The 17346-nt window shown below is 44.2% G+C and overlaps 1 protein-coding gene across 3 annotated transcripts; it reads left to right on the plus strand.

Moving 5' to 3' along the window:
• Positions 1–1615: 1615 nt before the first annotated feature.
• Positions 1616–10961, plus strand: LOC112577238. 3 transcript variants are annotated; one of them, XM_025260270.1, is made up of 6 exons: positions 1616–1857; positions 3647–4130; positions 9039–9269; positions 9524–9719; positions 10000–10118; positions 10403–10961. In XM_025260270.1, the coding sequence occupies exons 2-6, from the start codon at positions 4034–4036 to the stop codon at positions 10468–10470; spliced, it is 711 nt and encodes a 236-aa protein (XP_025116055.1). In that variant the 5' UTR covers positions 1616–1857; positions 3647–4033; the 3' UTR covers positions 10471–10961. The 3 variants fall into 3 exon arrangements, with proteins under 3 accessions (XP_025116055.1, XP_025116057.1, XP_025116056.1); XM_025260272.1 differs by lacking the exon at positions 1616–1857 and adding an exon at positions 3062–3093; XM_025260271.1 differs by lacking the exon at positions 1616–1857 and adding an exon at positions 3112–3196.
• Positions 10962–17346: the final 6385 nt, after the last annotated feature.

The following is a 17346-nucleotide window of genomic DNA, read 5'->3' on the forward strand; positions in this document are numbered from 1 at the left end:
GCTTGCATTCAATGGCTTATAGTCTGTCATCTCCGGATAAGATCTTATATCTTATCGACGACCAATGAGGCAATGTCTATCTTTCAAACATGTGAGTGGTGATGAAAGTGAACCATGAACGTTTAATTGTGGCTTTGCTGGAAAGTTTCCTGAACTAGATGATGTAATTTCTCCGAAAAAGGTCATAATAGGCCTGCGAGTCCTTAAATTGTGCCTTTTATTTAGGATGGGGATGGCTGCTGGCACGAAGGATCTCTGGTAGGCAGTTTTCCGCGCACGTGGCACTCTGAGAGAGCAGCAGTTTGATTTATATTCTCTTGAAACAAAGAGCTGGATGAGCATCCTGCCAGTGTAACAAACCCTGATGTCTCACCCTGACCCAACGTCTCCTTATGGTCTAAACATGCGGAGCGAATTTAAGCTCCACACGCGCTCTTAAGGTAGACAATGGTACAGCAAGCCTGTACTCGTGTTCATCAACAGACCTAAATTATCGTCGCTCCCATCTATAACGAACACTTAGCTAAATTATTGCCCCACCTATAACACACACGTAACTAAATTATTGGCTCACCTATAATATATACTGACCTAAATTATCCTCACCCCCGCCTATAATATACACCCTTCCCTTTTTCTCAAGTGTCAAGTGTCTCAAGTGTCGATCTTATTATGCTCCTCCCTCGCCCCTGTCGTGTTTCTCGACGGCACGTCCCGCAGCACCCTCTCTAGCGACACCTGCCAGGTAAATGTTTGCGCGGGGCACACACCGTGGCACGTGAGGGCTCGCCGACACCTTTTCGTGCGTTCGCCCGGAGCACACACTACTCGCGACAAGTCCTCGTGCGGTCACTTGGAGGGGCTGGCGCCTTCAAATTGCAAGCACGCATGCATGGGGCGCCCACGCTCTCACACTCGCACACACACACGCACAACACTTGCTTGTCACTACTACAGGGTGGAAATCGCAAGTCTCACCCTCAACCCAAGATGCTGACTGGGTGCGCAAGCGGACTAGGTGGGTGTAGGGCCTAGGCTCAATGTGGGAATGTTGTTTAGGCGTTTGTCACCATATTGACCATAGTTCCCCATATAATATATTGCCATATTTTAACATTCTGACCTAAACAGCACAATACATACTGCTCTCCATCTCTACATCACCATAATTCAGTGACTATACATATCTTAATAACTCTATGCCGTTCCATTTTACTTGAGATTCATTTTCACTTACATCTTGGTCAGTCTCTTGAGACCTGAGTGCAATGGACAAGGCTGTCTACTAACCTCGAAAACATCTTCATTCCACAGAATCTACCTCAGAGCATGTGTATCTGTATAGTATCTGTCTCCAACACCCTATCTTACAGCAAGTATGTACAGTGTCTGTCTCTAACAGTCTACCTCACAGCCTGTGTGTCTGTACAGTATCTGTCTCGCTTGTAACACCTTACCTGTCTGTCTGTATGTCTGTATGTCTGTATGTCTGTACAGTATCGGTCTCTAACAGCCTACCTCACAGCCTGTGTGTGACTGTACTCGCGAGATCGAGCCTGTAAATACAAGGGGTGAGCACCCGGAGTGGATGAAGAAGATGAAAGGCGCAGGCCCTAACCTTGTCGATGTAGGTCACGGTGATGTGTGTGCTGTAACTGCCGGAGACAGAAGGACATCAGACTCACTCCTCCCCGCGGACCGCAGGACAGCCAGCTGACAGTGGACACCAAGGTGAGGAGTAAGATTACGACTACTCCAGCATCGCCACCCGACTATCATTGACCACCCGAGTGTCGTCATATAAACTGATTCACTGGCTTGGGATGTCATCGACTCCTCCCAGTCCTTGATGCAGTGGTGAGCAGGTTTGATTACTCGGCTATTTCTTACCTTCGTGTCTGAGAGAATGTCATGTCCGTGTCATGTTACAGTCTGCTTGAAGTGACACATAACTGGACGTTGCTGACCACCGCCCTCAGACGATGGAGTGACGTGCAACGTCTGGGGTCAGGGGTCGTGCGTGCTGACGTCTTCTATCCGTGCGCAGTAATGGCTCCTATGCATTGTTTGTTTTCCTGAGGCCCATCGTGATCCCTACAAAAGAGAAGAGAAGGATACCGGCTGATGATGTTGACCTGCTAATCAAGAGAAGCAACATGGTGCGGGGATGACTGTTTGGCGCCACTCTTTTGCTGCAACATGACGTGCTCGACACACCCTGTCTCGCCTCCTTCTTCCACTTCCATTGATTTTAACGCTTAAAGGGGCAAGATATAAATCTGTGTGCACGCACGTGTGTGTTTGTGTGCCAGTGTTTAACGTAAACAAATTGCGAGGAGATTAAGACCCTCAGAATTCCGGGGGATTTAAATAAATGGTTAATTTACCAGTCGCTAAGAACTTATACATCAACATACTGTTATCTCTAATCATCTGTCTCTTATATATATATATACTTGTTCTCGAGAATCTGCTTTAATTAAAACAACGACATTTTTGTGTATTTGACACTGTTATTGACATTTGATTACAAGCGGACGCGGAATATCGGCTTTCGTCTGTTTGGTTCATTGCAAACTGTTACGCCAGGCAAACTCGACCTAAACGTTTACTTTTACTTTTGGTAATTTTTATTAAAGTTTCGATGCGACGAGAACCCGGGATGTATGCCCGCCTTTTTGAGGTCCAAGTGTAGCTATGTGTTGATGAACGTGGAAGGGAAGTGCTAAGTGCACAATTAATTCAGGGTGGCGTGACCTCCTCCTCAACTTCATCAGGTCAATAGATCTTTTGCTGAAAAATACTTTTATATTGGAAAAAATACGTTAACAAAGAGTGTCTCGTCCATTTATCCGCCAATCAGAATTCTCCACACGTTCACAAAGTCAAATCCTGGAGATGACAGCGTCAAACTCTGATGACGTCAATCCTGAAGATAAGAGCGTCAAACTCTGATGACGTCAATCCTGAAGATAAGAGCGTCAAACTCCCATGACGTCAATCCTGACGACAAGAGCGTCAAACTCCCATGACGTCAACAGAAGAGCATGTGTCAATTGACGTGTCGCGTTCCTAGTAGCTGCTGAAGCGCAGGTTCAGTATACCCTTTGTGCCCCTAAAGTAAATGTATAAACAAGTAGGAAGTAGGGAAGGGTAAGTAGAAAGCGAACACAAGGGCCAGTAATACCGATGCGATGTAAGTAATTCTCTTTTCTCTCCATAGACTTGCTGAGTATGGTTACACGTGGGTCATGCGGTTACCGTGCCCTGTGCCCCCCTCAATCAGGCTCCCAGCCCTCACGCACACACGCACGCCTTCATACGCCCAAGTGCATGCACGCACCAGCAGACGCAGCGGCAATGTTCAAAGTATCTGTGTCTTTGTGAAAACAGGATTGGCCTGATCGAGAGAGGTGGTTGAGGTCTTCCTTGTCTGACAAATCTTCAAATCTCTCTCTATGCTTCATTGTTGACTGTTTGCATATACAGTGTATCTGGAATTTCCTAGTTAAATATTTAGCCTGGCAAGTATGGCCGCCTCATAGGAGGGTGCGTCTTGCCAGGAGCAGCCTCGCTCTGAGCGATGGCAGTGCAGCGCGTGCTTGTGTGGACGTTCAATATTTAAGTGCCTATTCTTATTCTACAGGGCGTCTACTCACCTACCACTGGCTGTCACAGAAGTGTAGAAAACGCCCTGAAACACCAACCTCTCAGAAAAATTTGGACTGAGTGAAAACCTTTCATCGAACCAACTCGAGGCTTTCATTGAACTGTGCGGAACGTACACACACACAAACCAATCGACGTCCGAGGTGGGTTGATATCCAGAAGACATCGGCCGGCGCCGGCAGTTCATGGCAGATGTGAGGAGGCAGCGGGAGCATCCCTAGAACACGACCTGCTTGTTGAGTCCGACCAGAAGGTTTGTACAGGAGGAAGAGGAGAATCAGAGAGCTCATTAAGGTGGGTCAAGGGGGTTCGTAAGGGAAGAGTCTGTCCTGTCCACGCGGCTCGGAAGGACAAGAAACTAGCGATGGGATGGACGATGTCTGGCTGTCAGTTTTCAGTCGTCATCTTCCGGAGTCTTCTGACAGGCGTTTTGTGGAGCATATCTTCAGGCCAGTTGTCAGGTAAGCTGTATGGATCGTTTGAACACACTCACAGACACGCAGACAAACATACATATACATACACACAAGCGCAAGACATTTACTCAGAAATTTCACATTCCCGACGACAGCAGGTTTCACAGTACTGGTTTGGAATCCATTATGTTGATGCTGACATTATCAGAGAGCTGTAAGACTATTTACAGATATTGTCTCCCCGACAAAACAATAAGCCCCACCAATATCTCAATGAAATTGCGCTGACTGAAAAACTCTGTTGATGGCTGGGTTAGGTTAGGTGTAGGGTAGGGTTTGGAGTCTGTAGAGAAGCCAGTCCCGACTTGCCCGCTTTGTTGCCAGCTAAACTAGTGTTTATGCTCCATCAAGATTCTCACCATCAGCCTCAGGGCGCCGCAAAACATCGTGATGTCACGAGTTCCAGCAATGGTGAGTCATCTCGACCACACCTTGCAGACATTGAACGACTGTTGCACTTACCGTGGATGATGTGGTGAGCAGAACTAAAATTTGTGAGTTGCATTGCGAGTCGATGGTCTGTGTCCTCAGGTCCGGTCGAGGCGTAACCTGCACGTGCAGCTCTTCCTCGTACACTCACAGAGTGCTAGCAATGCCTGTTGTGATACTGTGGACATTGAACAGCTTCTGTACTGACCACAAACACACACACGCGGGCGCATGCGCGCACACGCAAGTGCTCAGTAACACATAGAAACTAATAGATGTATGCAAACACGCACACACGCGTGCACGCTAACGCACGCAATCACATTTGTAAAAATGTCGTCCGACGAGAGATAATTGACAGTTGAGCTGTGAGGGGAGCAGTGCGAATATTAGACCAAGGAGGACGCGGCACTGTGTGTGTGACAGAGAGAGAGAAAGAAAGGGAGATTAAGTTCTTCATTAAGTCTTGCAAATCTCTTGTAATGAAGCTCTTCATCTTTTTCCTTCAAACCGTGAAATTCCTCACCCTGAGGTCCTGTGTGAGTCCACTGACCACCAGCATTTCTCACTGCTTACTGAAAGATTAGTTTAAAGACGTGCTTCAACTACGATCTACAATAACACAACGAGCCTGATGTACGAAGCTGGTCACGTGGTTGTGGAGAACAAGTAGAGTTTCAAGGTGAATAGAAATTTGCTTAAAGGCTGGGAGACTGTAGAAGAGTAACATGCAACACTGCATGCGTACATAATGGTTAGGCTTTAGAGCAGCAAAGTGCCGCGCACACACACACGAACACACTCACAAACACGCTGAATATTTCGCTCGTTCACTCACTCCCTCACTCAGTCGTACAGACAGACGGAGGTGTCAGCAAGTCCTGGGGTCGTGCATTTTCTCTCCCACCTCATCCCAGTAACTGTGGACGCCAGACCCTCTTGTCACTGGTTGGACTTGCAAATTAGCTTCCCTTAAAGATCCGTTCTTTGTATAATTGCCAGTCGCCCTCCATCCAAGACGTGGTATGCTAATGAATGTACACTGAGGGCCGAAGGATGGTTATACTATAGCACATGAATATGTTATAGCACCTGAGCAACAGATGGTCATCGGAGTACATTATCTGACAACTGGTGGACTTTGGAGTCTTATACTATATAGTATATAAAGCTCAACAATCTAAAACCGATACTATATACATACACACACATCTAAGCTGGCTATAGGTATCTCACTTCACGACTATGTGAAAGAACAGTGACAATCATTCAATCAAATAACTCGATTTTCCGTTCACGTGGTAACATTAATTTTTGACAGCTTCTCACAGCTGCAAGCGTAGCTTTAACAGCTTTGTCAGATAGTTTCTTCTGTGCATCATTAAAATAAACACCTAGGTATTGAAAGCCAAATTTAATCTTCAATTTTTGACCAGCACACATACACATAGGACTATATACATTTATAGGAAAAAGGATAGCCGAGAGATTAGATTGCTGGTGTCTGAACTGAGAGCGCGCTGGTTCAATGCCTGATTAGCGCAGCAAACTTTCCCCCAGTCACCCCAGCTGGCGGGAATGGTATCTGATTCCATAGAGCAGAGGTTCTCAACATGTGGGGCGCGCCCCCCTGGGGGGGGGGGGGCGCGCGAAGTGCTTACAAGGGGGGCGCGAAGGTGGTCATTTTTTAAAGTTTCTTATACTGGTATTATTGAAACTAGCTTATATTGCTGGCTAAGGGGGCGCGTGGACGTACCTTTGTTCGTTAGGGGGGCGTCACAAGTAAAAGGTTGAGTACCGCTGCCATAGAGGGTTGGGTAAGGTAAGGCAGGGAGGGAGCTGGCCCCGAGAAAAATGAGGTCTCTAACACTTCCTTCGCCAACGACCTGAAAAGGTTAGGGGATGACCTTTATTTTTTACCTCATTCCTGATCTTGCCTCTGGAAAAACAACTACTTTCGTTTTGTTAGGGTGTTTATATTCTCCAACAATTACAATGTTACACAGCATATAGTGCTTCTTGAAACACTTGTGAAGTTACAGCACATATCACAGTATTATAAGTGTGTAACAGTCAGACCGTTGTTAGCGTAACATCTTCAAAGACATTTTATAAGTTGTTCTCAGCAATTCTCGTGGAGTTGTCAAACCTTCCATGTGGTCTCAGCCTTGTAGGTCGCTAAGTACACAGTGACAAACATCGCCGTGTCGGACTAACTGACACAAGGGAAAAGTCACCCTCATATCCTTTATAATATCGAGAACTCTACCTCATCAACCACAATCAAGAAGTGTTTGCCACTGAAGTCCTGTTAGCTTTATCAAATGTCTTCCCATCATCGACAGACGATCAGACTACCCGCTGTCTTTTACGCCAGAAAAATCAGTTTTACAATGAAGAGTGACAACGGGGGGGACAGTTCAGTGAATCGTCTGCAACCAGCGTGCTCACCCCAGTCACGAGGTGTTCATCAGAAACTTGAACAATTCTATTGTTAATTACGATGGTGAACAGTTTTTGCGAAGCACCTGAGAATCTTTATACGTGTATATCCTTAGGTCATCTTGAACAGCTTCTTGTTTATCAACTGGCTGAATTTTACCAACTGCCCGAAACTTTGGGAGTTTTCCAGATCGGAGTGTAAAATTGAATAATTTATCACACATCTTACTACTTTAAAGATTAGTTCAGTCATAGCCATAGGCTTGGTTACATTTCAAGTTGCTAACCACATTTTTAATTTCATTTTTCGTAAACGGTTCCCATGGCTCATCCATTAACGAAGAGTCTCCTCATTATTTCCAGACTCATCATGAAAGTGTTCTAGAAAAGCCTCTCATGAAGTCTGTGCAGTGGTTTGTCTTCTCTCCAAGCTTCGACCACTAATATTTCTCCAGAAAATTTTGGGATCTTGACTCTTCAGCTTTCTTATATTAACAACATTAGACTGGAACTTTTTAAACTACTTATTTATTTACTTCTCTTTTTTTTTTGTAGCATTTATTTTCTTATGGGCTTCGTTCATGATTCCTTGTTCTCAAAAAAGCTTTGTTTCTCTCTTTCAAATTCGTAATTAAACTACAGGCACTGATTTTTCTGCCTTCTGTAATCGTAGTTGAGTGTCTTGGTGTACAACCCAGCGATCTGCGCACTAATTAATAATTTCATTGAGTGTCAACACATGTCGCCAGCCTTCATTCCATGATTGCATTTCGGTTTTACACACTTTTGCTAAACCACATTTGTAGAGTCTGTTTTTACAGAACATTTCTACCTTTTCTACTCAGCAAATAAATAAAAATATACGACAGAGACCGTCCTTGGTTTTCTCCGGTACAGCGTTCCTCGCTACTTCGCGGTTCATATATCGCGGATTCACTACTTCGCGGGTTTTTTTGAGCGAAGTATCGATCACTACTTCCGTGCTAGGAATTATCGTTCTACAAAAGACCATAGATATTTCAACAGGAAAAAGACGAAAAATGTAGCTGTATTAGTATTTCTATTAAAATACCATGGTTATTTTGTAGATAGAAAGAAAGAAATAATTGTGTGACAGAAATCCATTGCTCTGCGTAAGCGACGAGCCATGATTGTTATCTCCCATCTCGCAGCCAGTTCGCATCACTTTTTTGTTTCTCTGAGTACAGTTATAATTTTTTTACACTAATTTGTTATTGTATTGTATTAATACCATGATTAATATATTACTTACACTCACATGATATTGTTTTACATGTATATATTATTATTGCATGTATGTCCCTATTTCGCGGAAATTCCTTTATCGCGACTGATCATAGCACCTATCCCCCGCGATAAACGAGGGGACACTGTACTCCGATTTCCTCCACTCTGTGTGTGTTGGTGTGTGTGCATGTTTGTGTGTGTGTGTGCATGTTTGTGTGTGTGTGTGCATGTTTGTGTGTGTGCATGTTTGTGTATACGTGTCTATTGCGTGTATGCGCGTTCGTTCGTGCATTTCAGCCCTACCTTCAAAAGGTGAGTATTCTGGCGGATGTTTGGATGTTGAGTCAAACGGATGCTGGTGAAAGGCGGGCTGTAGATATGCTAATTAACCAAACAGCCATATTACTGGATTCACCGTGTTTATAAACACTTGATAGGACTTCATCACAAGGCAGCTAATTATCTTTTGGTTGTCGATGGTGTCTTGGTCGTGACGATGATCTGTTTATTGTAACATTTGTTTTGGTCACGACAGTCTATGATCTCCTGGTTGGAAGTGGAACAGATCTTTTGGTCATGACAGTTGATTACTGTTTAGTTCAGATAAAAGTATTTTAGTCTCAAATAACATTTTTGCAACACGTGAAACGACAACTTGCTGGTGGTCAACGTCTGCTTGTTACATAAGTATTGGACTAACTGACTTGTGATGTATCCAAGCTGAGAGGTTGGTGTACAACTTATGATCAACATTTTTGTCTTCTTGTCCCTCAGGTCTCTCCCAGACATCGTCTCTCTCTGCAGGTCGCGTGGGTCCTCCTGACAGCCGCTGCAACATCAACAACGGCCTCGTGGCGGACGCGTCTGACTGTCGCGGGTACTTGCTGTGCTTGCAGGGCGCCGCACGACAGCTGCACTGCACCCGGGACTTGCTGTTCAACCAACTGAAACTCGTCTGCGACTTCCCCAGCAACGTACAGTGCGGAAACCGGCCTCTTGTGTCAGGTGAGAAGGTTTCTTGTGTCAGGTGAGTAGGTATCTTGTGTCAGGTGAGAAGGTATCACTGCCTTCCTGATCGGTTCTGTTGAAAGAACAATGACTGGCACCTTTCACTCTCTAAAACTATTCTAAGAATGTTCAGAAGTAAAGTAAGCCTTGCCATAATCTACCAATAACCATCATAACCAGTACACCAACAGCTATGACACAATCACTCACATTGCTTGTCAGCTATACTGACCAAAGACCATCTGTTTCAGGGTCTCCATCATCCAGCTGGTCATCTAACTCTGTCCCAGAGAGCGGCAGATGCTACACCGCCGTTGTCAACGTTACCATAGACATCAAGAATGATGTGAGGGCGCCACAGTTCTACGAGAGTGTGACTTTACGAGTTCAGAGACAACCACTCCGCCACGTGTTGCTCATTGCTGCAGGAATGGACCCCAAATTTAGGTTTGATTGTCGTCTGGTACTTCCCTTTATACACTCAGTAATACAGTAAAACCTGGTAATACTTCATAGTCTTCAATTGTTGTGCATATTTATTCCACTCAAGTCTTAATTTCTAGAACACCAGTCCTTTCATTTCCATCTTTGCTTCGTTGCACCTGTTGAGTATTGAGCGTAGAGAACAATCGTGAGTACAGATCACAAACCTTGGTTTATGGTACCTCGTGGTAAGTGGTTGATGTGGACACAACCAGGTCTTAAGTTTAACTGTGTCATGTGACAGATTTGAAACGACGGAATTCCCTGGATTCGGGGACCACCTGTCTTCCATCTACGGAGTCAGAAACGACATTCAGGCCATCTGGACCTTGTTTGACAAAAGAGGCAGTCTTGTTAGAGAGAGTGAGTATTCTTACAATCACGGCTTTCATACAATAACAAAGTCCGCATGTTGTCAATAAGAGAAAGAGTTTCATACAGCAAGAAAGATAGTATTGTTAGAGAACATGTTAAAGACAAGAAGAGGTGATTATCAGAGTAAATACTCGTTCACCCGGGTATGAACAGTAATACTCGAAGCTGTATAAGTGCGCCCAAGATCAGTGTTAAAGAAGTTCTTGTGTATAATAACCTGTACACACGATACTAAAAATGGAGGAAAACTCATATATTTTCTAAACTTTCAGATTTGGACGAGTTTTATCCCGAAAACGGCGAAATTCTCACGTTCGTGTTCTCTTCAACAAGCGTCTAGCGCCAGGGTAGAAGTCCGGGTATCTGTAGGAGGGACTCCCTTCCCAGTCAACCGTCCCTCCTTCTCTTGAAGAGTTGCGCGCCTTGCAGAGCCACTAATGAGTAATGAGTCAGCCTGGGTTTTTATGAGACATCAGCTGCATACATCTGGAAAGACAGCAGGATTTTTTTTTTAAATCGGCAACCGTTGCTGTTCTGGGCTGGATGGTGTCAGAGAAGATTATTTTGAAGATCTACAGATGACAAATAGCCGTCCACAGTTGCCGTGTGATTGCAAAACTTCAGGGAACAGCTCATCAGAAATTAGGGAAACAATTGTAAAAGTTTTAGTGTGATAGTGAGACCTCTACAGCAGACGTGAAGGTTTAAATATTCTACTATTGACAGCAACAATAATAGACAGCATGTAGAGATTTTCAGAAAATCCTGTTATCTCTGTTCAGTGAATGACCTCATGGAGTTAGCATAATAAATCTTAGAAAACAAGTTAAATTATGTCCATCTGCTCCCTGACTGAACCAGTTCTTGTCTTGAGCACTCGTAGGTCCGTCAGTAGTCTTGTCGGACAGTCACCTGCAACATTGCAACAGATAATGGATAAATGAGTGAGTGAATGAAGCGCAGGAAAGAATGAAAAGCAATGGGGTTGAAAGGAGGAGGAAAGGAAGAAGAGAGAGAGAAGCCGGTCGGGAGCGAGGGAGAGAAAGAAACCCTAAGAACCACTGTTTCCTCGTTAGAGAAAACAACTTTGCCGAGGCTTGGCTAATTGAATGCCGCCTGCGAACCAATTTAGCCTCGTGTTGAACAAACTGGTAGAGTAAACAGCGGCCTTAATGTGTGTGGCTGAGCAAAAAGCTTCATTTGCATAACTTTTCACGCAGAATTAGCTCCCCTTGAAGTGGTCCTTGCTTCTCGTCTAGTGTCGTCACCCTTTACACTGTAAATGTCACGCTACAGTGTGCTGTATAGTATGTGACATGTCACACCCCAGCATGCTATACATTTCTGACATGTCACGCTCTATATCTGTCATCTGAGCATTTCTCTGACATGTGTACACTCACACATCATAGTATCAGGGGCTGAATTAGGGTCTTACGGGCAGGGAGGTGGTACAGACCCCACTGAAGGCCAGCTTTTATGCGAGGGCGGTGTTCATCTCTCTGTGTTCATCTCTCTCTCTCTGCCTCACCTGTACGGTCTAGGCACCTGGAGGAAGTAGTCTGCGTCACCAAACCGGCTAAGGTTTCAGTGCCATGGGACTGGACTGTGACTACTGGGCAGTTTTCTCCCCCAACCCCCAGCATCAACTTGAATGAGAAGGAAAAGAGAGAATCACTCGGGGACCGGTTACTGGAATTGTGTACATTCCACTCACACTGAGTCCGAGCGAAATTTCATCTAATGTTAACCCCTCAGAGCCCAATGTTTAACTTGAAACTCAAACCTGTTCTGAGGGAACTGAAGCAATGTTGTTCTAAGGGAAGTAACCCACGAACACACAGTCACCAGTTTCTCTCCCTTTACGCGCCCTCCCCTCCCCCAACTTCCTGTGGTCCCCGCCTGCACCTCACTTCACTTCAGGCAATCAACTCCTCCGTCAACCTCCAGAGCTCGTGGGAACAAGGATTTCACTTTGCCAACGTGTGAGATTCAAAGTGAGAATTTTTAACTTAAAACATTCGTTTACTTGATGGTGTGTTTTATTACACCAGTGGCGCCTCCTGCCGGGAGTTACACCAGGTATTTCGTGCCTTTCTCACAGGAGAGCGCCAAGAAGTTCCCGAGTCATCATTAGCAGCGTCGTCTCGCCAGTCAGGGTTAGACAACTGCATTACGATAATTCACTCACGAGGTGGCGCTCACACGAAAACTGTTAGGACCTCTACATCCGGTCTCTCCAGGGGAGAGAATGGTGTAGGTAATGCTTGAGACAGACTGGGAACTGAGTTATCTTCTCCTTGTTGTACAGTGTACAGTGATGAAGTCTGAGGTCTGTCTTGACTGCCTCACCCTCTAGCAATTCTGTCAAACGAAGGTTTGACTCCAGCTCATGGTGTCTGGTCTTCATTGTGACCATGACTGGTCTGTTCTACTGTCAGATTGTGACCATGACTGGTCTGTTCTACTGTCAGATTGTGACCATGACTGGTTTGTTCTACTGTCAGATTGTGACCATGACTGGTTTGTTCTACTGTCAGATTGTGACCATGACTGGTCTTCTGAGTCATTAGCTTCTGACCAAAAATTTGCATGTTTTTCGTGACGACTGTTTTTGAGCTGGAATGGAGTCTGCGAATCTTAAGCCTAATCCGCCACAACTAAACAGTCGTAAAATGAACTTTTATGGACGAATTTAGGACAAACTTAAAATCAGTGTATTGCATATAATTTGTTTCTTTCTTCTTCACTCACAACTCCTTCTCTCTCGCTCGCGCGCGCGCGCTCTCTCTCTCTCTCACGTAAATTCAGTTCCATCATGTGACCTGCATGCATGACAGGGGGCAAACAGAAGTTGGTTGCCATTTATCGCGGTAAGATAAATGGTGGTGCCTTCTACCCACCTCACCATCGGCTTCCCTCCAATGAGCTCTAAAGGATCGTCTTCGACAACACGTTGCCAAGTAGACAAACTTGCACCGCCCTCTACTTTTGCCAAAATGGCTCCTGGAGGTATGAGGGAGGTCGCCAGGGAGGTAACACGAGTCACGTGATGTAGTCGGTATTTTGGAACAGTTCTCTCAGTCGTATCTTCCTGAAGATTAGCAAGGTTTGTCTTCCACGGGTACAGCCAGAGGTAAACTGCGACTGATGATGGTACGTAAGCATACTACTTATTGCAATAATTCCTGTTTCATTCATCAGCGATTACTTTCAGGCGCAATACAATTTATTTTACAACAAATTATGTAATTTTCTTCTTTATTTTCCAACATGGCGCACTCCTGGTGTCTGTGGTGGACTTCAGTGAAGCGTTATTTATAAAGAACTGCTGAAATGATTGCAAGACTGAAACAAGTATTTACAAAGTACAGGACACTTCACAAAGATTTCACTATGATGCAGCAAAATGAAAAGGATGTGAAAACAAAGTCAACGACATCATTACACGAAGTTGTCAAAGAAGAAAGAGAAAATAGTTTTCAAATGTGACAAATAAAAATTATTTGAAGTACAAAGAATCCCTGACTGCCACAAAACATTTACTGACAAGCAAGGCACGAACTGGAGCCTGGTGTAGAAAGCATTCAAGTCGTTCGATGTTGGAAAAAATATGTACAATGCACAGCAAGCGGGACAAGTCGACACAAGGGATGCAAATTTCTATTTCTATTCTTTGACATTTCAAATTTGACAAACACTAAAGCAGATAGTTCCGACACAGCCAGTGTGTGTGTTAGAGAGTGTGTGTGTGATAGAGAGTGTTAGAGAGTGTATGTAATAGAGTGTGTGTGTTAGAGAATGTGTGTGTGTGTGTGAGAGAGATACAGAGTGTGTGTGTATGGGGTGATGGTCACAACCACCTGTTGTACTAGATGCTGATGGGTGTGTGTATCGTCGGCACAGGTAGACGACACCACTTTGACACCAGAAGCTCACATCACGTGATATGTTCACTAAACATAACTTTATAACATAACCCTTACAGCTTGAAAAATCACAATACATTCATACATGTTGACCATCTGTAACAATCCTAACAGAAATATTGTAAGGGAATGTAAGGATGACACCAATGTTTTACTGTTAATATAAAGAAAACAACAGTTTGACATTGTGTTGTCCACTGTTACCTGTTTGTTTACTCATTATTCTTCACCACCACCACCGCCACCTGCCTGTCTCTCTTTCCTGTGGACAGCAGCTTTCCCTTACCTTGTAGGTGAGCAGCGTGACCTACCAGCCAGATGCTCAAAACATCAGCACGTAACACGCCGTAAGATCACGTAACACACCGTAAGATCACGTAATATTTCTATTATCCTAAATGGTGTTACGCTTTGAATAAATAATTTATTTTCCAAACGCGTGTTTATTTATGCAAGACACTGTTCACTAACATACAACTGTGCACTAAGAGAAAATGTCGAGAATGTTCTCATCAACGTGTTGTTACTGAGGTAACGTAGCTGTGTCCTGTGCTCTCACCAGTTAGACTGTAGATACGTTTCCTATTGGAAGAACAGTTATTTTTTAATCAGCCCACAAACAAAAATATTCTTTACCATAAAAACAAATTTTCAGCCAAGTAAACACTTATTTTGATTCCATCTTCCAGCAGTTACTTTTGTTTCAATTTTTAGTTCCTTGAGGTCTTATGGCAGTTCACAAATACTGAAGTTTCCTGAGTTCCAGAATTTTGACATTTTATTGCAAATTGACTAATTTCAGTGGGACTGGGGAAGCAAAACACGAGTTTATGTGTGTTTCTTTCTCTCGAGCTTCTAGTGAAGGGTAAAGCCGTAAAACTGATATTTCTGTGAATCCATTCGAGGAAGTTCTACAAAACGGATGCGTTAAAACAGAATAGAAACAATTTTCTTCGTCGGCTTCAATTTTTTTTTTCGATATTTCATGCGATGGTTATTGATTTGTGAAGAGAAAATTACAGAGTAGAAGCGGAAACAAAGCATTGCACAAAGGTTACATGATTCATGATTAATTTGCGAAACTAAAGATTTTCATTTGTCTCCACATTCAGTGGAGGAGCAGTGTGAAGCCTCGGACCACCTTCTTCCGATAAAGGAAAATATCAGCTCTTGATGTAATATGAAATCTCCCGAAGACAGAATGCAAAGATGGGAGCAGTTAGGGTCATACGTACCCGCTGATTAAAGGGTATCTATCAACGATGAGCTGCTAGTACTCTTGGTTCGCGTGGTCTAAGGGAGAGCAATCGACAGAGTATATCAGACCTTGCTTAGTCCCGGGTGGGCCTAACAATCCTCATTACGGGCTACCCGAGGGCTCACCCCCCGTAGCAGAAATGTCATGGAGTAATCAGTGACAGGTGGATGTAAAATTTTCAGTGGACAGTACAGGTGACACAGGTGTGGGGTAGGAGGAGGTGACTGCGAGGAACGGAGGATGTTGCTGAGTACGCATGCAACACACACACAGACACACACGTGTACATGTTGAACCCACCACGATGCATGTACAGAAGCAGCCACAAGGCACACTGCTGACAAGGCGTTGTCATGACAACGATGGTAAGATTCTTAACAAGGTCTGTAGGTGTGTGCAAGGCCACGTGCTGACGCTGGGCGGCGCTGCTGTCTCGCAATGCTGTGCGCATGTGCGACCTTAGTAACGACAATTTTCATCTACTTTACTCTTGCATCTCAGCTCTCTCCAATCTGTATAGTTCTCTCTCTCTCTCAGTCAGCGGAAGTGACGCTTGAGGCAGCCAGTGACCTCCCCTCTGTCTGACCGCTCGCCATAACTATACTTAAATACTCTCTGTATACAAGTAAGTATAAATCACAACCAAACAATACTAAGGACCCGGATCATATTGTCAAAATCAAAGCAATACAAATGTCAACACCAAATCTCTTGATGCGATCAAAGACTAAGAAAGTAATTATCCGTTTTTGTCTTTCTTAATTTTTGAAAATCAGCAAATATGTAAGAAATGTTTACAAGCAATGTGAACGTTGGATGAAAATACCAGTCGGCGCTGGTGACCTTTCTGACCACACAGCGACGTAAAGCAGTATTAGCTTGACGACCGTCCATCAAACTGCGGCTGGCCGGCTGGTTATCAGGTTATTTCGTCTCCTGAGCCAGGCTGAATTCAATGATTACCTCCCTGCTGTCCACTCGCGGAATTGCCAACCGTACGTGATGACAGTTGAGGTCACTGTGAGGGTCAGCGATATTTTAGTGCACTGGAAGCTCAGACAATGATGTCTGTCGACTAGAAAATCAGCAGACGACGAGGTCGAGGATGTGAATACTTGAGAACGATCAGGTGAGCGTCGACTACCTGAAGTACGAGTCTACTGCATTTCATTCCTCACACGCCCCCTACCCTAGCTAAGGTCAGGAGCGGCAACTCCAACAACCTGCCAACTGGTTCACGTGATCAAGTCACGTGCTCTTCACTCGCTCCCTCTACAAAGACTTAACGTGAAGATACTTACCAGACACCAGACACCAGTCAAGATGGTCACAGAGTCAACCAAAAAGACATGTGAATGATGGGGACCCGGATGAAAAGAAAGAAGATGCAAAGAAAACAATTTTCTGACCAGCATCTGTCCGATGTTTGATACAGAACTACTACCTGCATCTACCTGGATATTTCAAACATTGATTGCAGCCAATAAGAAATCCTTTCCACTTTGGCATGGCATAATGTAGCACACACTCCGGTCCTTCAGTACTTACATCTGACATGTCAAATATATATGTCACACTAGTCACATCATAAAGACGATGTGAAGTCAGTTCCTTATAAGGTCACATTGATGAAGGCAAAACTTTCAAAAATAAAGCACATCCATTAAGACATATAACAGGTAGTAACAAGCGACAACACAACCAACACATTTCAGGCGTTGGTAGACACAGTCACAAACACTTACTGTCTACTCTAGTTGCTCTCTACCTCTAGAGAGCTGCACCCGGAACACTGTGGCTGACGTCATAGTCTGGAAGACTGGAACCACCCCACCACCCACCATTCAAATCAGATGTTGTGTTTTATATTTGTTAAGTATGTTGATACATCAGCAGTTATATGCGCTGTATTTATCATTTCAGACTAAAGATCTTATTCAGTTTTCTCTATCTTGACATCAACTGTATGAGAAAATAGGTAAACAATTGTCAAAATATGCAGCAATATACATTCAAATAAATATGGATC

Source organism: Pomacea canaliculata, linkage group LG12 (assembly GCF_003073045.1).
Source record: "Pomacea canaliculata isolate SZHN2017 linkage group LG12, ASM307304v1, whole genome shotgun sequence".
NCBI classification, from domain to species: domain Eukaryota; kingdom Metazoa; phylum Mollusca; class Gastropoda; order Architaenioglossa; family Ampullariidae; genus Pomacea; species Pomacea canaliculata.

Coding starts and splice junctions, on each gene's coding strand:
- LOC112577238 (XM_025260270.1), top strand. CDS start 4,034: ATGGGATGGACGATGTCTGGCTGTCAGTTTTCAGTCGTCATCTTCCGG. Junction 4,131..9,038: donor ATCTTCAGGCCAGTTGTCAG/GTAAGCTGTATG, acceptor CTTGTCCCTCAG/GTCTCTCCCAGACATCGTCT. Junction 9,270..9,523: donor AAACCGGCCTCTTGTGTCAG/GTGAGAAGGTTT, acceptor CATCTGTTTCAG/GGTCTCCATCATCCAGCTGG.